The sequence below is a fragment of the Somniosus microcephalus genome, chromosome 9 (assembly GCF_052327205.1).
Source record: "Somniosus microcephalus isolate GS21.2 chromosome 9, FLI_Smic_1.0, whole genome shotgun sequence".
Taxonomy (NCBI): domain Eukaryota; kingdom Metazoa; phylum Chordata; class Chondrichthyes; order Squaliformes; family Somniosidae; genus Somniosus; species Somniosus microcephalus.
The window spans coordinates 182,274,580-182,301,723 of record NC_140995.1 but is presented as its reverse complement, the minus strand read 5'-3'; the positions used below and the strand labels follow the sequence as shown (position 1 = coordinate 182,301,723).

General features: G+C 43.2%; 1 protein-coding gene across 2 annotated transcripts in view; it reads right to left on the bottom strand.

The window, feature by feature from the left end:
- ibtk (inhibitor of Bruton agammaglobulinemia tyrosine kinase) overlaps positions 1 to 27,144 on the bottom strand; it is a 157,158-nt gene that overhangs the window by 58,134 nt on the left and 71,880 nt on the right. For both annotated transcript variants that reach the window (XM_085997672.1, XM_085997673.1), the window contains 3 exons: positions 14,109 to 14,286; positions 9,308 to 9,488; positions 5,446 to 6,051 (listed from right to left, as the gene is read on the bottom strand). In XM_085997672.1, coding sequence (XP_085853798.1) covers positions 5,446 to 6,051; positions 9,308 to 9,488; positions 14,109 to 14,286 — 965 coding nt within the window. The remainder of the gene's footprint in view (positions 1 to 5,445; positions 6,052 to 9,307; positions 9,489 to 14,108; positions 14,287 to 27,144) is intronic.

Sequence of the window (27,144 nt, the reverse complement as noted above, 5' to 3'; positions counted from 1 at the left end):
TCCTGGAGTTTCTCGGCATCCTCCTCACAGCACACATGCCCACCCAACTTTGTGTCGTCTGCAAACTTGGACATATTACATCTAGTTCCCTTGTCTAGATCATTAATATATACAGGAAACTTTGTGCTATCCGGCACCCACGGGACCGAGCTGCTGCCGTTGCCTCAAAACTTCCGGATAGACCAGCGTCAATGTTATCAGATAGGAGCTTTTCATCTCCGTATCTGACAACAAAGACTGGTGCTTAGCAACAGCTTGTCAACACTCGGCCCGTGGCTTGGAAGCGTCTCTGAAGCTGTTGCTAAGATACAGAGACACCTTCCAGAGCCTGCCCTATCTGACCACAAACACTGTTGCTCAGCAACAGCTTGTAAACACTCGGCCCAGTAGCTTGGAAGTGTCTCTGAAGCTGTTGCTAAGTTACAAAGACGCTTTCCAGAGCCTGCCTGTGAAAAGAATGCTAGGAGAAGAAAAAAAACCTAACCAAAACGGCTGCTGATTTCTGCCGTTAGATCGAAGCTGCCGGACATTCAACCTCCGGATAGCACAAAGTTTCCTGTATTGTGAATAGCTGGGGTCTAAGGACCGATCCCTGCGGTACCCCACTAGTTGTAATGATCAGTAATATGTCATCCTAGAATGGTACACTAGGTGGAGCTGTATGTATATAAGAGTGGGCTACCCACGATGCACTAGGTTACCCACAAGGCAGTAGTCAAGATGGATGCTGTACAAGTCCACATGGCTGAATAAAGTGACTAGCTCAAGCTAGCTGTTCATAATAAGAATGTCTATTTATTTATGAACATAACATGGTACCAGGATTGGTAAAATCTGCTGAATATTGTGAAACGCGACATGGAGAATTTGAAGCCACTGGAGGGTTTGAAACTCACGGGGAATGTTGACTGCAATTGGCGGACTTTCAAACAACAATTTGAACTCTACTTTGCTGCCATCGGGTTCGGCACGAAGCCAGACGCAAGGAAAATAGCGTTGCTGCTCACGGTTGCAGGCCCACAGGCGATAGAGGTATTTAATACGTTTGTATTTGATCAAGAGGAGGACAGAGAAAAGATGGAAGATGTGCTAAAGAAATTTGATACATTGTTCTCCCAAAAAGAACGAAACCTATGAGAGGTACGTGTTCCGCTCACGGACACAGCAGCAAAATGAGACTTTTGATAGCTTTATGACCGATCTGAAACTGAAAGCACAGACATGTAATTTCTCTGAACTGAAATCATCCATGATTCGTGGCCAGATTGTGTTTGGTATTCATGATAAAAAAGTCAGGGAACGTTTGTTGAGAGAAGCCGAACTAACATTGGAGAATGCTGTGAAAATATGCCATGCCAGTGAGCTAGCTCAAAAGCATGCGAAGACTTTGTGAAATTAATAATAATGCGATTGTAGTAAGTAACTGTGCTGCTGTCGGTGCTGTATCCTACAAGGGGAAGAAACATGGGCAAAACAGAAATGCAAAGCAATCGGAGGATGGAATTTTTAATTGTAAACGCTGTGGTTACAAACACCAGTCACGACAATGCCCAGCGTTTGGAAAAATGTGCACAAAATATAATGGAAAGAATCACTTTGCCAAACAATGCTGAACATAAAGTTAATGCAGTAAAAGATGATGTCACTGCAGGTAAATGGAGCATTAGTTACATTGAAACTAGACACTGGGGCAAAAGCAAACTTAATCAGTATGAGTGACATTAAAAATATGAAAGAAAAGCCCAAAATCCAGAAAAAGTCAGTACTACTGAAGGACTATAATGGACAGAAAATAGATAGCTTAGGTGTATGCAGACTTAAAGTGACAGTCAAAGACAAAGTGCATCATCTCATGTTTTCTGTTGTGGCTGAAGGACTTGATTCACTATTAGGTGACAAAGCTTGTGAGGACTTAGAACTGGTCAAGAGAGTCTACCGTATAAACTGTGCCATAAGCAGACCAGATGACTCGGTGGATTCTATAGTGAGTAATTTCCAGGATGTGTTCAAAGGATTTGGAGTTCTACCATTCACTTACAAGATCCAGCTAAAGGAGGATGCTCAGCCAGTGGTACATGCTCCACGGAGAGTTCCAGCACCCCTGCGTGACCGGCTCAAGAATGAACTGGACAGAATGACTACACTAGGAGTCATCAGGAAAGTCGAAGAGCCAACAGACTGGATTAACTCCATGGTATGTGTAAAGAAAAAGAACAATGATCTAAGAGTATGCATGGATCCAAAGGACTTAAATGCAAACATAAAACGTGAACACTACCAGATTCCCAAGCGAGAAGAAATCACCAGTGAAATGTCAGGTGCCAGATACTTCACAAAGCTCGATGCCTCACAAGGATTTTGGCAACTAAAACTGGATGAAGAGAGCACCAAATACTGTACCTTCAACACACCATTTGGCAGGTATTGTTTCCTCAGAATGCCTTTCGGGATACTATCTGCATCTGAAATCTTTCATAGAGCAATGGAACACATAATTGAAGGTCTGGAAAGAGTTCAGGTCTATGTTGATGACATCATCATCTGGGGCTCCACACTGAAAGAACACAATGAGAGACTGACTAAAGTGCTACAGAGCATGCGCCGGAATGGACTGAAGCTCAACAAAGCCAAGTGTCAGTTTGGCGTCCAGGAAGTCACTTTCCTAGGAGATAATCTGTCTGGTAAAGGAGTAGAGCCAGATATGGAAAAAGTAAACGCCAAACTCAACATGCCCCGACCCACTGACAAAAAAGGAGTGCTACGCATCATGGGGATGATAAACTTCATTGGAAAGTTCATTCCTAACTTGTCAGCCAAGACAGCCTGTCTGCGAGACCTGCTACATAAAACAAATGAGTTCGCATGGACAGAAAGACATGAACAAGAGTGGATGAATCACAAAACAGTGCTGACAACCACACCTGTACTCACCTTCTTTGACCTAACAAAGAGAATCAAAGTGTCAACGGATGCATCAAAAGATGGCCTAGGCGCGGTCTTGCTACAAGCAGAGGGTGAAGATTGGAAGCCTGTTGCCTATGCCTCCAGGTCTATGACTGATTCGGAGTGTCGATACGCCCAGATTGAAAAGGAATGTCTAGGCTTAGTAGTTGGACTAGAAAAGTTCCATGGCTACATATATGGACTTCCCACCTTCACAGTTGAGACAGACCACTGCTCACTGGTTGCCATCATAAAAAAAAATCTGAATGAGATGTCTCCAAGGATTCAACGACTCATGATGAAGCTGCAAAGATATGACTTTGAACTGATCTACACACCAGGCAAACACATAGTGTTAGCAGATGCACTATCCCGAGCACCCACAATGAGTCATGTGAGCTCTACTGAGGAAGACGTGGATGTTCATGTGAGTATGGTCACTGCTGCGCTGCCCGTGTCAGACACAAAATCAAAGCAAATAGCAGAAGAAACAGTAAAAGATACAGTGTTACAAACAGTAATAGAGAACATTCACCATGGTTGGCCAAAAGGTTCCTGTCCAAAGTACTTTCACATCAGGTCAGAATTGAGTGTCGCAAGTGGACTATTACTAAAACAGAACAGAATAGTCATTCCACAGGCTCTACGTCGAGACATGCTCAAAAGGATTCATGAGGGACACCTCGGAATTGAAAAATGCAAAAGGAGAGCAAGAGACACTGTTTATTGGCCTGGCATAAATAAGGACATTGAGAACATGATAGGCGAATGTGAGACATGTCAGAAACACCAAAACAAACAAGCAAAGGAACCAATGATAGTAGCTGACTTACCAACAGCACCATGGCAAAAGGTTGGTATGGACCTTTTTCATTTGAATGGTAAAGTATATCTATTAGTGATTGACTACTATTCTAACTATCCTGAGATGGCGCTGCTCTCAAGCACCACAGCAAGCAGTGTCATAATGCATGTTAAATCCATCTTCGCCAGACATGGAATTCCCAGGATTGCCGTTAGCGACAATGGTCCGTGCTTCAACTGTAAGGAGTGGCAACAGTTTACAGCACAGTATGACTTTCAGCACATCACATCCAGTCTTTTGTGTGCTCAGTCGAACGGTAAGGCAGAAAAAGGTGTTCAAGTTCTCAAACAGCTACTGGAGAAAGCGACAGAAAGCAAGTCTGATCCTTATCTCGCCCTGCTGAGCTACCGAGCCTCACCTTTAGACTCTGGTTCTTCACCTGCTGAACTCCTAATGGGTTGCAAGTTGCGCACCACGCTACCCTGCTGTGCAAAAGAAAAGCAGAGTAAGGAACTAAGACAGAGACTTCAACTGTTAAAGCTGAAACAGAAATCAAACTATGACAAGTCATCCAAAACTCTGAAACCATTGACAAGGGATGATGTTGTCAGGATTGAGGATCCAGATGCATGGAACAGGAAAGCTACAGTTCTTGAGGAAGTAGGACCAAGGTCATACACTGTTAGAACTGAGGAAGGACAGATTCTCAGGAGGAACCACCGTTCCCTCCTAAAAACACAAGAGACTATCCAAGAGCAAATCGATGACAATGCCACAACTGAATCTTGTCACTCACCACCAGAACAATCTAACACAAACACACATACAGGCTCTCATGAAAACACATCAGACTTACCTGTGCTGCGAAGATCCACACGTGAAGTAAAAAAGCCTGATAGACTTAATCTTTGAGTACAAAGAAAACTATATTGAAAATGTATTGACTGTTGTGAAGATGTTTATGTCGTTATGATTGATACTGATTTTGTTTAACTTCAAAGGGGGATGTAATGATCAGTAACATGGCATCCTAGAATGGTACACTAGGTGGCGCTGTATGTATATAAAAGAGTGGGCTACCCATGATGCACTAGGTTACCCACAAGGCAGTAGTCAAGATGGATGATGTACAAGTCCACATGGCTGAATAAAGTGACTAGCTCAAGCTAGCTGTTCATAATAAGAATGTCTATTTATTTATGAACATAACACTAGTCACTGCCTGCCACTCGGAAAAAGACCCGTTTATTCCAACTCTTTGCTTCCTGTCTGCCAACCAGTTCTCTATCCAAGTCAATACCTTGCCCCCAATCCCATGTGCCTTAACTTTACATGCTAATCTCTTATGTGGGACCTTATCGAAAGCCTTTTGAAAGTCCAAATACACCACATCCACTGGTTCTCCCTTATCTATTTTACCAGTTACATCCTCAAAAAATTCCAGTAGATTAGTCAAGCACGATTTACCTTTTGTAAATCCATGTTGACTTTGTCCGATCCTGTCACTGTTTTCCAAGTGCTCTGCTATTACATCTTTTATAATGGACTAAATTAATAGATCAAAAATGCTGAGAAGAATAAAACTTCCATTTAGAAATAATGGAAGCAGACGATGCATTCTTCTTATTCGAACGTCTTTGAAACATACACTTAAATTGTACTTCCTTTACTTAACTGGGCTTCTCCGCCAATCTTACCTTGCAGAGAGACTGGCAAGACCAAATTTTTTTGCCATGGCCTGCAGCATTTTAACTGGATTAGCCTCTTCATTAAGCCCTTTGTTCTTTTTGCTGTTTTTACTTTTGGTTTTCGGTTTCTGACTCTGCTGGTTTTCATAAACCTCAGATACAGATTTTCCTTTTACTTCTTCACAAAAGCTGAACTTCTGCATGGACCCTTCCAATTTGGATATCAGTGGATCTTGATAGGTTTCTATTTTATCTTTGCATTGGATTTTTGGTTTGTAGCCATCAGTTAGCAAATCACAGGTATCCGTATATATGAACTGCAAAATATAGGCAAACAAGTCGGCCTGAATCTTATCCAGAACGTACAAGTCACATCCCACTGCATCATCTTCCTGTAGTTGGGCATCAGGGATCTCAATATGTTCCCCATCAGGAAAGAAAAGCTTTCTAAAATAGTCGGATCGCATGGCCAGGATGTACTTATGACTGGGAAAAATTTGATTGCCAACTTGACATGTGACATCATGGATGTTGTCAGTTTCACTGGCTTCCCCGAGTAGTTTGCCAAAATCTTCAGTAAATCTTGAGGAAGACACATTTGGAATTTCATATAGGCTAAAAAAAAAAATTAAACATTCCATGAAAGGGTAAAGATACAAACAGAATACAAAATTAGGTGGCACAGCAAACTGTAGTAAAATGCAGACGACTACAGGAGGACAGACGAGTTAACGAAGCGGGCAGATATTGTTCAATATAGAGAAATGTGAATACATATTGGGGCAATATGGGGAAATGTGAATACATATTGGGGCAATATGGGGAAATGTGAATACATATTGGGGCAAGAGACTGTGAAGGGAAAATGGGTAAGTTTTAACAGAATGGAAGAAGAGATCTAGGGGTGCCGATACACACATCTTTAAAAAGGTAGCAATGCAGACAGAATAGGCTGTAAAAAGGCAATGGGACATGGGGTTTTATATATTGAGACACTAAATATAAAAGCAAGGAAGTGATTGTACAAGACATTAGGCCACATTTGGAGTACAGTATGCAATTCTAGCCACCTCACTGCAGAAAGGATATTAAAGCCATGAAAAAGGCACAAAAATATATCAGAAAGACTTCAAGAATCGGGGCCTTCCCCTCTCCACCCCCAAGGGAACAGTGAAGGTTAAAAGGGAGAACCTAGCATATTTTCAAAATGATGAACAGTTTTGGGATGGTAGCGAGTGAAAGTTTGTTTCCACTGGTTGGCAAGTTGGTAACAAGAGGTATGGACTGAGAATTATCATAAGAATGAAGGAGAAAGTTAGAATAGTTCTCAACACAAATGGTTACTGAGGTAGTGACTACAGCATCATTTAAAAGGAAATTGGATTAAGTATTTGAAAAGGAAGAATACAAAAACAGATACAGGGGGAAGAGCAGGGAAATGAGATTAAAGTAAATGGTGCTAATTGAAGATCTAGCTGAATGATCATCTGTGCTATGATGCTATAATGCAAATGTTTACAATATTCAGTTTAAAGAAAGACATTTATACAGTGACTTTCACGACCTCAGGACATTCCCAAAGCACTTTACAGCTAATGAAGTACTTTTGAGTGTAGACACTGTTGTAATGTAGGAAACGTTGCAGCCAATTTGCACACAGCAAGCTCCCACAAACAGCAATATGATAATGATCAAGAAACTGTTTTTAGCTGTTGGTTCAGGGATAAATGCTGGCCAGGACACCAGGAAGAATTCAAAATAGTGCCGTGGGATAGTTTACGTCCACCCGAGGGCAGACAGGGCCTCAGTTTAACGTCTCACCTGAAAGATGGCACCTCAGACAATGCAACACTCCCTCGGTATTGCATTGGAATGGCAACCTGGATTTTGTACTCATGTCTCTGGAGTGGGACTTGAACCCACAACCTTCTGACTCAGAGGCAAAAGTGATACAGGTGAGCCATGGCTGACACTCCTGTGAACCTTTGTGTAAGTGTAAAATCAAGTCTTATAATTAAAGTACATCTAACTAAATATAAGGACATTGAAAGGTATAATTTTATTTCTTGGGAGATATTTTAGGAAGCGGGACAATGAGAAATCTGAGATCCGACAGATCACAAATACCTTAAACACTACTTTGACCTGAGAGGCAGCAGTTTCTTTGCGACGAGCTTCCTAATGCTTTACACTAAATGAGCTCCTAAACCACCCTATGGGCTTCTACATATCTCAAATCACTTTCCAATTCCCCATATTTCCACCCAGCCTGTCAATCTAAATCATCTTCTCATTGCATGACTCAGTTGATGCCTTCCCCAACAGGCAAAACAATACCCATGACAGAGCAGCTTGCAAGGCTGCTTCATTTGTCTCACTCCTGCCTAATTCCATACAAAGCAGTTCACTCAAAATAGGATAAAAAATATAAATATAGAATTAAAGCAACAGAACATCAGGTATAAATTAAATAAAAACTTCAACGAATGGTTTAGCAACAAATTTCAGACTATGCAACCTACAATGCATCATTGAGATCTAATTTTTTTGTTGTCTTAAGTATCTCTTAATGAAACAACCATTTCATATTTCCACTCTTTCAAAAGGATATGCATATATCATAGAATGATACAGCACAAAGGAAGCCATTCAGCCCGTCATACCTGTGCCAGCTCCTAGGTAGAGCTATCCAAAAATCCCACTCCCTTGTTCTTTCCCCATAGTCCTGTCAATTTTTTTGCATCAAGTATTCATCCAATTCTCATTTGAATGTTATTTTTGAATCTGCTTCCACCACCCTTTCAGGCAGTGCATTCCAGATCTCAACAACTCGCTATGTAAAAAAATGTTTCCTCATATCGTCTCTGGTTCTTTTGACAATCACCTTAAATCTGTGTCCCGTGGTTACTGACCCTTCTGCCACTGGAAACAGTTTCTTCTTATTTACTCTTTCAAAACAGTTCATGATTTTGAACACCTCTATCAAATCTCCTCGTAACCTTCTCTGCTCAAACAAGAACAACTCCAGCTTCTCCACATAATTGAAGTTCCTCATCACTGGTACCATTCTAGTAAATCTCTTCTGCACCATCTCCAAGGCCTAAAGTGTGGTGCCCAGAATTGAACACAATACTCCAGCTGAGGCCTAACCAGTGTTTTATAAAGATTTTGCATAACTTGCTTTCTTCTGTACTCTATTCCTCTATTAATAAAGTCAAGAATCCCATATGCTTTTTTTAAACAGCCTTCTCAATATATAAAGGGATTTGTTAGGGGAGATACAAAGAAACTATTTCCTCTGGTGAGAGAAATCCAGAATAAGGGGGCATGATCTTAACATTAGAGCCAAGTCAGTTAGAAGTGAAATTAAGAATCACTTTTTCCACGCAGAGGGTAGTGGAAATCTGGAACTCCTGTCCCCAGAAGGATGTGGATGCTGAGTCAATTGAAATTTTCAAGGCTGAGATTGATAGATTTTTGTTAGGTGAGGGTATCAAAGGATATTGAGCAAAGGTAGTTGAGGTAGTTCACCCATGATCTAATAGAATAGTGGAACAGTCTTGAGGGGCTGAATGGTCAACTCCTGTTCCTATGTGCTATGCTTCCCTGTCACAGCTTATGCCTATCTGCTATTTTACAGAGTATATCACTCTTAATTTTGAGAAAAAGTTACATTTTGAAGTCAACCACTTCTAATTATCACACTTGATTATCACCAGCTTATTAAGAGTTAGTAATTAGAATGTTCACATTCTAACAGCTATCAGACAAAAAAAAACACACAGGCAAGAGAGTTTCCTTCTCCTATTCCGTTTATCCTGCCTGTGAATGCAAATCACCTATGGGCATCTGGCACAAACTAAAAACTTACCTAGTTTTAGGATCAGATTGTAAAATAGCGAAGTTGCGCCCATGCAAATCAGTGGTAACAGAAACAGCACGATGAACACAAGGAAGCTTCTCGAGTTTAATCCTTTCATACAAGCTGTTGCTCATTTCTGCTGTGTTAACAAACTGATCCAAAGGATTTTGCGAAATGTTGGACAATTCATCTAATAAAAAAGGAAAATCAGTTTTAGTAATAGCATACTTCCTTGCTAAATTACAGAGTCTAGTTTCAAACCAGAGTCAGATTTACCTTGGGGAAAATTTAGACATTGCACAAATTCCTCTTGCATAGAAAAATTAAAAATGTTTACATATTTGAGATGTGCATCAAGCAGACTTTACAAAGTCACTGCAGCAACTACTTTCTGGTGTGTGACCAGTCCAAATACATGGTAAGCATTTTTTTTAATAGAAGGAGGAAGATTTTATTCTCAACAAGCATTACTTTTATAGATAGAATCATTTACTGCTAAGGATAGATTATAGTAATCCAAGTGCTGAAATAATCTACTGTGGCATGGCTGATATCAACTTCCAAAGGCTTCTGTGACAAAGTGGAAACGTAAAATAGGGAAACCAGATGGAAGGACAACAGTAAAAAAGCCCAACCCCTTTTCCATAATTCCTACTATTAGCTTCCCACCACTAATCTACAAACAAGAACAAGTATCTCAACTACTCTGACCACCTAGACCAGGGGTTCTCAACCGGGGTTCCACGGCCCCCTACAGGTCCGCGAGAAGGTTTCAAGGGGTCCGCCAAAAATACAGACCAACTATTCCACCACGATCACGAAAGCCTGATCTTTCTGGCGGACCTGCTGCGCATCTTCTCATTTCAGATTCCCAGTAGATGGCGATTCCATTCTGCAAGTCAGAAATCAGTACTGTACCCGCTGGAAGTTATTTTTAAAATTCCCAGGGCCGGGTGGAATAACTTGCAGCCTCCTCCAAACGCTGTCAGTCAGTCACGCCCAATCTTCCCTCACTATTCTCCACCCCGTCCTGACCCACGCAAGAAGGCTCGAGCACCAGATTCTAATACCCAACCGTCGCCGTTTCCCCAGGTCAAAACCTTAAGCCGTTTACATCCCAGATGACGCAAGCGAAATGCCTGACGTGACCGACCAATGGAGCAAATAAAGAGCATGACTTGGGAGGGGTAATGCCTTGTGATTGATAGCTGAGCTGTTCCAATGCAAATCTGAGAAAGCAAGCGCACGCGTGATTGCGAGCACGTTGTTGCTAATTTAGATTGGAAAGAGTGGGAGAAAATTTGAATGGGAAGGAGTATTATAATGTCCATCCTCTTTAGATAAAGGTTATTGTCCATGTCAGTATTAAAGAGATAAAATGCAGATCATAGAATGGTTACAGCACAGGAGGCCGCCATTCGGCCCATCGAGCCTGTGCCGGCTCTCTGCAAGAGCACTTCAGCTAGTGCCACTCCCCCGCCCTTTCTCCATAGCCCTGCAATTTTTTTTCCTTCAGACACTTATCCAATTCCCTTTTGAAAGCCACGACCAAATCTGCATCCACCACCCTCTCAGGCAGTGCATTCCAGATCCTAATCACTCTGCACCCGCTCTAAGGCTTTCACATCCTTCCTAAAGTGCAGTGCCCAGAATTGGACACAATGCTCCAGTTCAGGTCGAACCAGTGTTTTATAAAGGTCCATCATAACTTCCTTGCTTTTGTACTCTATGCCTCTATTTATGAAGCCCAGTATCCCGTATGCTTTTTTAACCGCTTTCTCAACCTGCCCTGCCACCTTCAATGAATTGTGCACATATACCCCCAGGTCTCGATGTTCATGCACCCCCTTTAGGATTGTACCCTTTAGTTTATATTGCATCTCCTCGTTCTTACTACCAAAATGTATCATTTCGCACTTTTCTGCAATAAATTTCATCTGCCATGTGTCTGCCCATTTCACCAGCTTGTCTATGTCTTCTTGAAGTCGATCACTATCCTCCTCACTGTTCACTATACTTCCAAGTTTTGTGTCATCTGCAGATATTTTTTTCTCAAGCATAATTATTATTGTACTGCAAGAGAGGGTAAAGTCGAGTAAGTTTACACAGAATGTTTGTTTGCACCTGTAAAAAAACTTGCACCAACAATCCCAACACAAAGTTTTTAAACATTAAAAAGTGCTCTCCTTTTGGATTTTTGTTGTTGAAAAAGCAGCAATTAGCTTGCCAACCTGCTCAGCCTTGTGGAGGATCTCCCTCCTTATCAGGCCGCTCCGGTGACGGTGGGGGGTCTATTTATCGAAGATACCTCCACGTCTTGACAACTGTTGCTCAGCACCAGCAACAAGTTTCACATTAAGTAAGCAAAACAAAAATAATAAGTACACATGTTTAATTGTATAACTAATTTTTATACAGAAAAAAATACTTGTGTTGTGTTACAGGGGGTCCGTGGAATTTTTATCACACGTGAGGGTGGGGTGGGCCAGCCTTAGAAGCAAAAAGGTCGAGAACCCTTGACCTAGACCACCAACTATCACTGATGAAAAATATCAAAGCCTGCATGTAAAACCACAACCAAAGTTTGGCATTTAAAGCTGTAGTGCCTCATAATTCTATTTCCCTATATACGTGCACATGATTGATATTAAACAAGACCAGCCAAGTTAGATGAAACATACAACTAGTCAGTCATCCAGGAGGATCCTCGATCAGCCTCGTCAGCTCCTGCTGAAGGCAAACTTCCTGACTGCACTATTCCACACAGAATACAGCAGTGCAGCTGGGAGCTGGCATAGGCAATATGGAATCCTCCTGAATCAGAAGAGTAAGATGTACAGTCCAATGATTAACTGGCATCTTCAAATCAGCTACAACTTGCATAAACCAACAATGCATACGAAAACATTTCAAAATTATTTTTTTTTAATATTGAAAAAGCTGTATCTGTAGAAGTGATATTTGCTCATTTAAAAAACATTTTTGCTTAAATTGTTAACATCCTTAGAGCTCAATATGTGAAGACCCACGTTCTGTCTTGACATATAAAATCACATCAAAGATATACCTGGTCACATCAAGGCAGATTTTCCTCTTTAGAACTCAGGTGCAAGAGCCCAGCGGGGTGCAAGCGCTTACTACAAATTCAAGTAAAGTGTGCACGATAATCTGGCCATTAAAATTAATGGATGGAAAATCATGAGCAGCTTGTGCTTGGATCTACGATAAGTATTTATGCCTGCCAAGTTCTTGCATCCAGGCACCAAAGAGGAAAATCTGTCTCAAGTGAATTTTCCATCTTTGGTCTTTTGATGGGCTGATTCAGCCTTTTTTCAGAAAATTAAAATCTAGTTTTTAAATCCTCACATTCAAATGCCAAGGGATAGAAGAGAGGTGTTTAGTTTTAGGGAGGGGGGGAAAAGGTCAGAAAAGATGGCATAGGTAGCAGGTTGAAGTATTTATATTTAACTTTTTCAGGCAGAATTGAGATCACATATGCTTAGTGATTACCAATTACACAAAATATCTTAATCAAATGAATTTATGAAGCACTCAAACTTTAATAAACTAGATAGACACATTTCTCAACTAATTTTTACTGTGACATTAATTTTAATCCATTCATACAAATTAATTCCAACAAAGTTTGACAAAGTACCACATAGAAGGCTGGTTAACAAAATTGAGGCTCATGGAATAGGTGGGTCAGTGGCAGCTTGGATAAGGAATTGGCTCAAGGACAGAAAACAGCAAGTTGTAGTAAATGGCTGTTTTTCAGACTGGAGGATGGTGGGCAGTGGTGTTCCCCAGGGGTCAGTGCTGGGACCACTGCTTTTTTTGATATATATAGATGACCTGGATATTGGAATACAGAGTAGAATTTCTAAATTTGCCGATGACACCAAACTTGGAGGTGTGGCAAACACTGATGATGATATCAATCGACTGCAACAGGACATAGAAAGGCTAGCAGAATGAGCAGATGGAATTTAATACAGAGAAGTGTGAGGTGATGCATTTTGGCAGAAGCAATATACACTTAATGGCACAGTTTTAAAGAGTGTGCAGGGAAAGAGGGAATTGGGAGTTAATGTGCATAGGTCCCCGAAGGTGGCAGGACATATTGAGAGGGTGGTTAATAAAGCATATGGAATCTTGGGCTTCATAACTAGAGGTATTGAGTACAAAAGTAGAGAAGTTATGCTGAACCTTTATAAAGCACTGGTTAGGCCACAACTGGAGTAGTGTGTCCAGTTCTGGTCACCACACTTTAGGAAGGATGTGAAGGCCCTTGAGAGGGTGCAGAGGAGATTTACCAGAATGGTTCCGGGGACGGGAGATCTTGCTACAAGGACAGGTTGGAGAAGCTGGATTTGTTTTCATTAGAGCAAAGGCAGTTGAGGGGTAATTTGATAGAGGTGTACAAGATTATGACGGGTTTGGATAGGCTAGACAGGGAAAGGCTGTTCCCACTAGTTGATGGTACAAGGACTAGGGGACACAGATTTAAGGTTTTGGGCAAGAGATACAGGGGGGTGGGGGGGAGAAATGAGGAAAAACTTTTTTACACAGCGAGTGGCGACGACCTGGAATTCACTGCCGATGGAAGTGGTGGAAGCGGAAACACTCAATGTTTTCAAGGGGAGACTGGATAGGCACTTGAGGGGAAATAAACTTGCAGGGCTACGGGGATAGAGTGGGGCAAAGGGACTGACTGGATTGCTCTACAGAGAGCTGGCACGGACTCGATGGGCCGAATGGCCTCCTTCTGTGCCTCTATGACTAAGTGCAACAAGACTGAAATTTTCACCTTTCTTTTCCAAATTCTTTTTTTCTGCTCCAGCCCAGTGCCCCGTAAACCCATCTCCATCTTGTGTTACAAAAATCATTTCATTCTTGCTCAGAGCAATGTCTGACATGAAGACCTGTCGGCCATAAGCCCAACGACATTGTTTAATGAAGCAGCTTGAAGACCTCCAACAAAACACCTGATAGGGGAAAAAAAAGAGGGAAGTTGAATTAAATAACTGCCTATAAATAAAATAAATGGAGCATGTTTCTACTAAGCAAAATCAATTTCTGAACACCCAAAGACAATGAGCAAAATGACAACAGTAAAAAAAACATGAAATGGGCACTTGATACTTCTGGTCAGGATATTTATGCAACACTTAAGATCCATGACCTTGACTCTTCAAAATCCAACTTTTTTTTTGCTTCTAGTCAGCCTATTATCCACAATATGGCAGGGGAGGAAAGAGAAAGAGTCTTTAACAGAGCCCATGAATAGACAGAGACTGCAGAAACTGAGGGAAACCCATTTTCCTTAAGTACTAGGATGGGAAAAAAAGTGAATAGGTAGAGAGCTCCCACCTTCAAAAATCCACTCCCTTGATAAAAGTCAGAGAAAAAGGTCAGGATTTCTAGCATCTAAAAGGGTGCTGAAAATAAAGTTCCCCATTCCATTTTCTGCATGATTACTTAACTGACAAGAATCATAAATGTTTACAACACAGAAGCAAGCCATATGGCCTAGCTTGGCTCTGCCTATCCTCTGCTACAGCCAGTGTTCCCCCTTTAGTTTTGGCACCGCATGGCCATTCAAAATACCCGTTTTGTTTTGAAAAGCCAGCTGTGTGGGTTCCCTGGAGCGCTGGCCATGCAGCTTAAAGGGAACACTGGCTACAGCATTAAAAAATGAATCCTATTGCCGTTCTCTCTCTCTAGAGGGAGAGGGAGCCCTATACCTGTTTCAAACATGTATCCAATTCTCCCTTAAAGATGTAATCGCCTCTGCCTCAACCACTCCCTATGGCAAGGCATTCTCTGCTCCAGTGCAAATAGTCCCAATATCTTCAGCTGCTTCAATGACCTTCCCTCCATTCTGGGGGGTCACCATTGACTATACACATAAATGCCATAGCTACTAGAGGAGGTCAGAGGCTGGGTACTCTGTGGTGAGTGGCTCACTTCCTGACTCTCCAAAGCCTCTCCACCACCTACAAAGCACGTCAGGATTTTGATGAAATACTCTCCACTTCCCTGGATGGGTGCAGCTACAGCAACACTCAAAGAAGCTCAACACCATCCAGGCCAAAGCAGTTTGATTGATCGGCACCCCACCCACTAGCTTAAACATCTACTCCCCCCATCACCGGTGTACCATGGCTACAGTGTGTATTATGTACAGGATGCACTGCAGCAAGTTGCCTAGGGCTTTTCCAATAGCAATTCCCAAACTCTCAACCTCCAACACCTAGGAGGACAATGGCAGCAAGTCCACGAAAACACCATCACCTCCAAGTCCCACACCACCCTGACTTGGACAAATACTGCCCCTTCCTTCATTGTCACTGTGATGGATACCTTCACCACTCTGACTGCAGCAATTCAAGAAGGCCCAGCACTACATTCTCACGGGCAACTAGGGATGGGTAATAAATTCCAGCCTTGCTGAAACCCCTAGAATGAATACTTTTTTTGAAAAGCTCTTTCCTTCTTCTTTCACTTCCTATCCTGGTAAATCTACATTGTATGCTCTATGGCTTTATGACCTTTCCATAATGGGTCACCCCAAATTGTTAACTGTAACTGTGGCCTAACCATTGCATTGTAAAAATTTACTACTTCTTTATTCTTGTATTCTTATGCTCTTATTTATAAAACCCAAAGTCTAATAGAATCATACAGCACAGAAGGAGGCCATTTGGCCCATCATGCCTGTGCCAACTCTTTGAAAGAGCTATGCAATTAGCCCCACTCCCCTGCTCTTTTCCCCATAGCCCTGCATTTTTTTCCTTTTCAAGTATATATCTCGTATATGGTCTCTTTTACCTACCTGCATTCACACATTCAGAGAATTGTGTATTTGAATTCCTTTGTTTGTCCACGTCCTTCCTCTTTCTGTTGACTCTATACCATTCGTTTTTCTCTCAAAATGTATTGGCCCGAATTTTACAGGGCCTATGACAGCGCGGAGGTGCCCTGTAAGTTCCAGGTCTCCGCATGTGATGCGCATGTGAGAAAACCCGGAACCCGCAATCTGTCAAGTTTCTGCTTGACAGATCGTACACATGCGCTGGAAATTGACATTCGCTGGCGCACAGTTGGGCTATTTGCCCAACTACTGCCCAGCAAATACCCACCAAACCCTTACACCTAGTAAAAGCAGGTGTAAGGCCTTCTTTTACCAGAATTAGGGTTTAATAAATGTTAAAAATAATTTTTTTTTTAATTATTTAAACATTCACTTACATTTAAAATTAGTTTAGGCTATTTTTGTCCCTTTAAAAATGTTTAAATTTATTTTTCAAAAAATTAAATTTTTATTTTAAATGTTTAATTAAGGGATAATTCAATTAATTTTGGACCTGTGATGATTTATTTTTATTTCAGTGGTGTGAAATTTTATTTATTAGGTGATTTCTATTATGCTAATGGGGATTCCGTACGTAAATGGAATCCCAATAAGCATAATAGAAGTCCCCCTTTGTCATTGGTTGGCCTGGCCCACGTGATCCATGGGTCTTTACGCAGGCGTATGCCTGCAGGCCCAGGAGCGTAAGTTTTCAAAGGTCCGGAAGCAGCAGATAAGTGCGGCGTTTTCTTGTGGTTGGGAGGCGTTCGCCCGTGACAAACCTCCGACCGCAATTTCCAGGCCATTATCTCACACTTCCCCACATTAAAGTGTATTGGCCACATGTCTACCTATTTTGCAAACCTATATACTCCTATTGACTTTTACAATTGACCCAGTGCTAACCCCTGGGGTACACCATTTCCAACCCTTCTTCATATCTCTACCATACCATAATCCTTTTTTCTTCATTCCTGAGCAGTCCTATGCTCTCTAACTATTCTTTTACATGCTTATAAAAGATCTTACTATTTCCTTTTACATTATCCATTAACTTTTAAAATTCCGTTTTAACCCTTTTCATTCGCCATTAATTATTCTTTCTACAATCCTCATGATAGTCTAGTTTTATAATATGAGGTACCACAGAGGATGGAATTTGTGGATAAATACATGTTTAATTTTAATCTACTTATCTAAGAACTCTCTCCTCTGAGGCACCTCATTTTCACCTTACAGAGGCGTATTTATTTTGTAACCTATCCATCGTATGTTCGATGATTTTGCATTGCCGATCAGTTGTCCTGTTTGATAAGTTTTCTGCCCAGTTAATTGCCCTTGTTATCGCACTGAAATTTGATTTTTCCAGTGAAGCACCCTATCTTTGATTCCTCAATTAGTCATATACTCTAGCTAAAACCACACACAAGGACTCTTGATGCAGATCACTTTCTTTTATACCTACAAACATGTCTGCCAAAAGGCATCTAATCTGACAAGGGAGAAAAATATGCATTTCTCCAGGACTTGACAACCATCATGAGCTTAATATGATCAGAAAAACTGCCCATGATAAAGCAGTTAGGTATTGTATGCCAATCAAAATCAATCTCAGACCAGTAGCTGCAAAGTTGGTTCCAGCGACTTAGTACCCTGGTCACATTGCTCATCTAGCTGAAGCTCTGATTCATCTGCCCAGGAGAGAGTTCTGCACATGCATAGTGACACACATAGAGAGAGTAACTCTTCCAGCAGTTATATTTGTAACGTAAACAGTGCAGTCATGAGTGACACTGCAGTGGAGTTGTACTCCATGTGGCGGAAACTGCTTCCCGCCAACAATATAGTGCAAAAGCACACTAAATTATATTTTATTCACAAGAGCTTCCTTACCCCTATAGCTTTACCAACAGATAAACCTTGACTTCCAACTTCATCTGAAAGGAAAAGTGCTCCAAGAAATAAAACATTCAACAATTAGTTTGATCCACTAACTATAATGCATTACATGCCGAGCACTCTTTAATATAAAGTTTCCCTCATTATTACTGTTGCAATATTTAGTGTATTTCGAGCACGACTATTAACTTCTGGCTGACAGCTAGCTAGCCTCACTTCTGCTGCAGAGAGCTCAGCTCAGTAGTTGGCCTGTGCTCCTGTCCATTTGCCTATAATTGATGAGTTGCTAAGTGTACAGTTTTATTCCTCACAGTCCCTTAGCATTCCAAAGCATGGGGCCTAGGCAGCTAAAGGCATGACCGCCCATGGTGAGGGGATATACAAGAAGCCAGTCAGAGAAATAGAGTGTTCAGGTGGCGAGTTTGGAGCGGATGCGGAGGGGGGGGGGGGGGGGGGGGGAGGAGAGGGAGTAATCGAGCTGGAGGAGTTTACAGAGGTAGAGAAGGGCAAAGTCATGAAGGGATTTAAATGTAAGGGTGAACATTTTAAAATCAGAGGCACTGGAGCACCGAGAGCTAATGTAGGCCAGCAAGGACAGAGGTGATGGATGGGCAGGACTTGGTGTGGAATAGGATTCAAACAGCAGAGTGAGTTAAAGTTTAGAGCGTGGAGAATGGGAGAGCATTGGAATGGTCCACTCTGGAAGTGACAAAGGCATCGATAAGAACTGAAGGGCTTGAGGTAGTTGAGGAAACAGGCAATGTCACGGTGAAAGTAGCCTGTCTTTGTCTCTATTTAAATAAAATATTGCCAATATTTCTGATTTTCATGATTTGAAAGAACTTTCCTGCATCTCATTTTTCCATAAAATCTGCATCAAGTCGATGTTCATCCTCACTTGTAAATACTTCAGTCTTGACTCTTGAACTTGTGTGCTGGGTTCCACCATGGTCGAGGATGGGAATGTTGATGGAGCCTCCTCCTCCCCCCATTAGTTGCCTAATTGTCCACTAGAATTCTCAGCTACATATGATAGGGCTATGTAATTTTGCTCTGATCAGTTGGTCATGGGACTTCATCTGTCTACAACCTGCTGCTTTTGGTGTTTAGCATGCAAGCAACCCTGTGTTGTAGCTTTAGCAACTTGATACCTCATTCTAAAGTGGACCTGGTGATGGTCCCGACACGCCCTGCTACACTGCCCATTGAAGCAGGGTTGGTCTTCTGGCTTGTCTGTTTACAACAATAACATAGCAATCCTAATTTCTGACATGCCCATGTAATCGGAGTTTCCCTGTGTCCATTTGGCTGCTGCTGCAGACCAGAGACCATTACTTCTATCTCCCTTTTTCTTTCTCTATTCTTTACCCCTCTTGGGCCCTGCTCTCCTATGTCCTTGTCTTCCGGTTACCCAGTTATGCCTCCTTTCGTTTCTCCTCTCTCTGGTACTTTCCCACCCCAAATCCCTACCCCAACCCTTCTTTATTCCTCAACCTTCCTACTCTCCTGCCACCGTTCCAGGCTTGATTTCTACTTGAATAAGCCCACAGCTTCCCTCGGTGCCACTCTCTGCATTCTCCAAAGGGCTATCAAGGCACTCGTTGCTGCCTCCTTTTATCTACACTCTCGCCAATTTTCTCGCCCAGCGTGCCCGCTGGGGGGTAATCTTGCCAACTTCCTTCCCATCCCACTCACTCCTCCCACCACTGAACTCTCAGGGCTAGATTTTCGTGGAGCCGTCAGGCGGGGTTTCAGGCGTGTCGGGGGGGGGGGGGGGGGGGGGGGAATCCCGAATTTGGGGGTCCCGACACCATCCCGCCCAAAACCCCGCCCCATGTAAGTTTCAGGGGCGGCGGGTACCCGCCCCGCCCTGGGACCCGCCGAAACCAGGCGGGAAGGGATTAGTGCCAATTAATTGCCTGTTAACAGGTAGTTAACAGGCAGTTTTTAGCCTAATCCCTATTTTGAGGGGTTTCGTGTGGGTTTCCCCGACGGCTCCAAACCACGCCAGGTTAGAGCAGGCAGGCCGTCAGGTTGAAGGAGTTGGAGGGGTCGCAATGTTGGCGCTCAGGTGAGTGATGGGTGCATGAGTGTAAAGGTAAGTGTGTTTGGTGTGTCTAAAGTGTGTAAAGAACTTTTACTTACCTGTACTTACCTTCACAGCCTTTCTTCCTGTAGCCATCGGGAGCGCATCACTCAGCCGGAACTGAAAGCTGAACGGCTGCGATCTGTGAAAAGTGACAGCCTTCAGCTTTGAGTGCCGGTAAGAGTTCTAACTGAGTCTGTGCAGAATGACTCGTGGTAGAACTCAGACTGTCAGTGTTTCACAGCTTCAAACAGCTGTCAAACGCTGATATTTCATCTGTCAAGAACTCTTGACAGATGAAATTTCAGTCTGTGATGTCACCTGTTGCCAGGTGGCCCTTAATTGGCCTGCTGAGCCTGCGGGGCGGGCTCAACAAGGTCAATCAAGGGAAAATCGCGCGGATTTGCCGGACGTCGAAGTAGGCGGGTCAAAAACCCGAAAGAGGAAGTCCCGCCTTCTTCCCGACAGGTTCGGGAAAATCTACCCCTCAGACTCTGCCAACAGATCAACAATCACACGTAGCCTCTATATTCCCATAGTCTCAATCACAGACAAGGCCATCTCTGATCCCTTCCTTGTATCTATCAGCAATTACATCCCCCTTCCAACCCCACTTTCTCCAGAGTCTTCCACTGGAAAAGACTTTCCCACAAGTCACTTACAACAGCACTTTCAAAGTCCCAACTGTCTAGTCTTTGGCTATCCATTCACCACTATACTTCTGCAGCCACTGATCTGCTCAATCACTCCCTCATCTCCAGCTTTGATGCCCTTGTCCCCAGTAAATCCCTTACTGTCTCCCACCCTGGTCATTCCAGTGAAGGACCTTGGAATGTTTTACTACATTAAAAACGCTCTATAAATGCAAGCTGTTGTTATTTACATACGAGATAATTACATGATAGCAGAAATTACACAGCAAGTAATTAGTGGCAAAATATTTGACTTGCACAATAATGATACTGTTTAAAAATCTTAGTTCTTTTCAGCATATTTTAATTGAATTGCTGATGTACCTTTGCTTGCGAGATGCCCTGGCCATCAAACCACATCCTACCATTCTGTACTGTAGAGGTTTTAAGTGAAACATAGAAGATAGGAGCAGGAGTAGGCCATTCGGCCCCTCAAGCCTGTTCCACCATTTAATGAGATCATGGCTGATCATCCAAATTCAGTACCCTGTCCCTGCTTTCTCCCCATATCCCTTTAGCCTTAAGAAATATATCTAACTCCTTCTTGAGTATATTTAATAAGTTGGCCTCAACTGCCTTCTGCGGTAGAGAATTCCACAGGTTCACCACTCTCTGGGTGAAGAAATTCCTCCTCATCTCAGTCCTAAATGGCTTACCGCTTATCCTTAGACTGTGACCCCTGGTTCTGGACTCCCCCGCCATCGGGTACATCCTTCCTGCATCTAGTCTGTCTAGTCCTGTTAGAATTTTATAAGTTTCAATCAGATCCCCTCTCATTCTTCTAAACGCCAGCGAGTATAAGCCGAATCGATCCAATCTCTCCTCATATGTCATTCCTGCCATCCCAGGTATCAGTCTGGTGAATCTTCGCTGCACTCCCTCCATGGCAAGAACATCCTTCCTCAGATAAGGCGAACAAAACTGCACACAATGCTCAAGGTATGGTCTCACCAAGGCCCTGTACAACTGCAGCAAGACATCCTTGCTCCTGTACTCGAATCCTCTCACTACGAAGGCCAACATACCATTTGCCTTCTTAACCGCCTGCTGCACCTGCATGCTTACCTTCAGCGACTGGTGCATAAGGACACCCAGGTCTCATTGCACTTCCCCTTTTCCCAATCTATTGCCGTTCAGATTATAATCTGTTTTCCTGTTTTTGCCACCGAAGTGGATAACCTCGCATTTATCCACATTATACTGCATTTGCCATGCATCTGCCCAATCACCCAACCTGTCCAAATCATACTGGAGTTTCTCTGCATCCTCCTCACAGCACACACGCCCACCCAGCTTTGTGTCATCTGCAAACTTGGAGATATTACATCTAGTGAAAGTATTCTCGTTTATGTGGTGATGTAATACTAATGTTTTAAAAATCAACTCCTGTTTTAGTGGTTAAAATGTTCATCTATGCTAAGGCCACTAGATGGCATCCACAACATACATTCAGGCTAAACAAAACTTGAAAGAAAAGGCCTTTCATAGTTCAGCCATTAGAGACACATTTCTTTCCAGGTCTACAAACTCACATGCAGTAGCATTTTAAAAACAAAGTACTTTTTGATGAAATAACAACAGAAAATGCTGGAAACACTCAGCAGGTCAGGCAGCATCCATGGAGCGAGAAACAGAGTTAACGTTTCAGGGCTGTGATCCTTCGTCAGAACTGGAAAAAGTTAGAGATGTAACGTATTTTAAGCAGGTGCACAGGCAGGGAAAGAGGGACGGGGAAAGAACAAAAGGGACAGTGTGTGATAGGGTGGAAGGCAGGAGTGGTTAAATGTTGCCATGGGGACGGCAGAATCATCAACAGAGGCCGCCTGAAAAAATAGGGGTAGGGGTTACAGTCTGAAATTGTTCAACTCAGTGTCAAGTCCAGAAGGCTGTAAAGTGCCTAATCGAAAGATGAGGTGCTGTTCCTCGAGCTTACATTGAGCTTCATTGGAATAGTGTAAGAGGCCGAGGACAGACAGGTCAGAGTGGGAGTGGAGTGGAGAATTAAAGTGACAGGCGACCGGAAGTTCAGGGTCACCCTTACAGACTGAATGGAGGTGTTCCGCAAAGCGGTCACCCAATCTGCGTTTGGTCTCCCCAATGTAGAGGAGATCACATCGTGAGCAGCGAATACAGTATACTAAATTGCAAGAAGTACAAGTAAATCGCTGTTTCAGTTGGAAGGGGTGTTTGGGGCCCTGGACAGTGGGAAGAGGGGGAAGTAAAAGGGCAGGTATTGCATCTCCTGCGCTTGCACGGGAAGGTACCGTGGGGAGGGAAGGGACTGTTGGGGGTGATTGAGGAGTGGACTAGGGTGTTGCGGAGGGAGCGGTCCCTTCGGAATGCTGAGAGGAGGGGAGGGGAAGATGTGTTTGGTGGAGGGATCATGCTGGAGGTGGCAGAAATGGCAAAGGATGATCCTCTGAATGCAGAGGCTGGTGGGGTGAAAGGCGAGGACAAGGGGAACCATATCGTGGTTCTGGGAGGGAGGGGAAGGGGTGAGAGCAGAAGTGTGGGCAATGGAACGCACATGGTCGAGGGCCACGTCAATCACGGTAGAGGGGAATCCTCGGTTAAGGAAAAAGGAAGCCAGATCAGAAGCACTAGTATGGAAGGTGGCATCGTCAGAACAGATGTGGCGGAGACAGAGAAACTGGGAGAACAGAATAGAGTCCATACAGGAAACGGGGTGGGAGGAAGTGTAGTCCAGGTAGCTGTGGGAGTCAGTGGAATTATAGTGGATGTTGGTCGATAGCTTATCCCCAGAAATGGAGACAGAGAGGTCGAGGAAGGGAAGGGAAGAGTCGGAGATGGACCATGTGAAGGTGAGGGAAGGGTGGAAATTGGAAGCAAAGTGAATGAAATTTTCTAGTTCAGGGCGAGAGCAGGAAACGGCACCAATACAGTCATCAATGTACCGGAAAAAGGAGAGGGAGGGGACCCGAGTAAGACTGGAACAAAGAATGTTCCACATATACCACGAAAAGGCAGGCATAGCTAGGGCCCATGCGGGTTGCCATAGCAACACCTTTAATTTGGATGAAATGAGTGGAGTTCAATGTGAGAAAAAGTTCAGCCAGGCGGAGGAGGGTGGTGGTGGATGGGGATTGGTTGGGCCTCTGTTCAAGGAAGAAGCGGAGTGCCCTCAGGCCATCCTGGTGGGGGATGGAGGTGTAGAGGGATTGGACATCCATAGTGAAAAGGAGATGGTTGGGGCCAGGAAATTGGAAACTGTTAAAGTGGCGGAGGGCGTCGGAAGAGTCGCAAATGTAGGTGGGAAGAGACTGGACAAGGGGAGAAAAAAGAGTCGAGATAGGAAGAAATCAGTTCCGTGGGGCAAGAACAGGCTGAAACAATGGGTCTACTAGGGAAGCCCTGTTTGTGGATCTTGGGAAGGAGGTAGAAGCGGGCTGTACAGGGTTGGGGGATTGAGGTTCACAGTCATGGAGGGAAGATCTCCAGAGAAGATGAGGTCAGTGACAGTCTTGGAAACGATGGCTTGATGTTTGGTAGTGGGGTCATGGACCAGGGGGAGGCAAGAGGCGGTGTCAGAGAGTTGGCGTTCAGCCTCTGCACGGCAACGGTCGGTTCGCCAAACAACAACAGCACCACCCTTGTCAGCAGGTTTAATGACAATGTCAGGGTTGGATATGAGAAAACAGAGTGCTGCATGTTCAGAGGGAGGTAGGTTGGAGTGAGTGAGGGGAGCAGAGAAATTGAGATGGCCGATGTCACGCCAGCAGTTAGCAATGAAAAGAGAGGGTAAGAGGCCAGAGGGAGGGGTCCAAGTAGAACGAGAATTCTAATAGCGGGAGAGCGGGGGGAAAACTCCTGGCCAAAGAAGTGGGCACGGAGATGAAGGCAACGGAAAAAGAGATCGGCATCGTATATCTTTTCATTGCTAACTGCCAGCGTGACATCGGCATCCGCAGTATTTTGCTATTGCACTTTTTGATGAAACTTACAGCAACAATGCATTTACATAAGACTGGCTAAGCCAGACGGCTCTCACTAGAAATGTGGCTACCACCAGAGAGTTTTGTTTACTGTTTTTCCCCCCTGGCACTAAGACAATTTCTCCCAACACCAAGGCAAAATAACTCATCTAAGTGAAGTTGATTTAAATTCCAAAATTATATACAACAAAAATGTTCCGGTTTGTGGCATGATGAAACTCTGCTATCACAACAACCACAAGGAATTGAACATGATCAGCAATTCTCCAATTTCTGACAAAACCTGTGTCTAACCTCCACTTACCACTGCCCCAGAAATCATGGCCAACAGCAAGAACTCAACAGATGGAGAATGAACCCTGGGCAACAACCCACATCCTACCACTCTGTCTAGAGTTTGAGAAAAACAAATCATTTTTGTTTGTAATATTACCACAATGTCACACGTTTCAAAAAACGAACTGCTGCCATTTTAGTGGTTAAAATGTTCATCTATACTAAGGCCACTAGATGGCATCCATTACACTGTACACTTCATTCACACATGTACAGCAGCTGGAGAAATTTCAAAGACTGAAACTTGAAATAAAAGCTCCTTTGTATCAATTTTGCAAATGCTGAATGACTTGAAATTCTAATCCTAAACTGTAAAAGTATTGAAAGAGAATGCTTAGTTGACAAAATGTGAGATTTTTGTGTTTCCATATTTTGTTTTATTCATTGCAAATGACTGGTCAGTAACCACTAATCAGGACTCATCTATGAATATTTAAGGATCTCATGTGCACTATAACCAATAGTAGATGCCACATGGCACTACTTTCTACTTCTGTCTCCAAGTGGTGCTTCTAATTGATCTTATTTAGAAAAGGGAGACCTTGAGCCAATGAGAGGACTCTGCTATCACCTTGAGTTTGTTAGTTCTCAGTACATTTTTCCAAACAGTCGCAAAACCATATACACATGGTAGTTTATTTCCTTCAAGTTGCATTATTGTAACGTGAAGAATTCAGAACATGCAAACAATTTTGTAAATACAAAAAAAGTGAAATATTTTTAAGAAAACGTCACGCCAAGCTCATCATGTTGAGTAGTGGCTGACTGTTCTTGGTACCAGTGCTAAAAGTATTTTGAATATTTCACACATCTTTGCCCTTTTACAATAATCAGTACATCAAACTATAATTATAGCACTGATTCAGTATCACCTCTTTTGAGGAGTAGGGGGGAGGTTGAGCAACTCGTTGTTTTGTTCTTCTGTGGATGACCCTGGCAAGACTACATTTATTGCCCATCACTAGTTACCCCAAGATGGTGGGAGAGCAATTGTTTGTATAACTGAATGGCTTGCTAGTTTACTTCAAATGACATCAAGAGTCAATCATGTAGTTTGGGATTGGAGTTATTTGTAGATCCGACTGGGTAAGGGTGGCTGATATTCTTCCCATTAGTGCTGCAGTTGGCTTTTACAACAAACCAGTAACACCTCAACACTGAAAAACAGCTTTAAAATGTCACTCAACTTGCCCGATATTGAACTTATAAAACAGTATGGCAACACAGCAAATCCTCCCAAATATGAGGCAAATAGAGTCATAGAGTTATACAGCACAGAAAGAGGCCCTTCGGCCCATCGCATCCACGCCGGCCATCAAGCCCTATCTAATCTAATCCCATTTTCCAGCATTTGGTCCGTAGCCTTGTATGCTATGGCATTTCAAGTGCTCATCCAAATGCTTCTTGAATGTTGTGAGGGTTCCTGCCTCTACCACCCTTTCAGGCAGTGAGTTCCAGATTCCAACCACCCTCTGGGTGAAAAAGTTCTTCCTCAAATCCCCTCTAAGCCTCCTGTCCCTTACCTTGAGACTACGCCCCCTTGTTATTGACCCCTCTACTAAGGGGAAAAGTTCCTTTCTATCTACCCTATCTATGCCCCTCATAATTTTGTATACCTCAATCAGGTCCCCCCTCAGCCTTCTCTGCTCCAAGGGAAACAACCCCAGCCTGTCCAGTCTTTCTTCATAGCTGAAGCGCTCCAGCCCAGGTAACATCCTGGTGAATCTCCTCTGCACCCTCTCCAAAGCAATCACATCCTTCCTATAGTGTGGCGACCAGAACTGCACACAGTACTCCAGTTGTGGCCTTACCAGCGTTTTGTACAGCTCCATCATAACCTCCCTGCTCTTATATTCTATGCCTCGGCTAATGAAGGCAAGTATCCCATATGCCTTTTTAACCACCTTATCCACCTGTTCTGCTGCCTTCAGGGATCTATGTACATGCACACCAAGGTCCCTCTGATCCTCTGTCTTTCCTAGGGTCTTACCATTCATTGTGTGTTCCCTTGCCTTGTTAGTCCG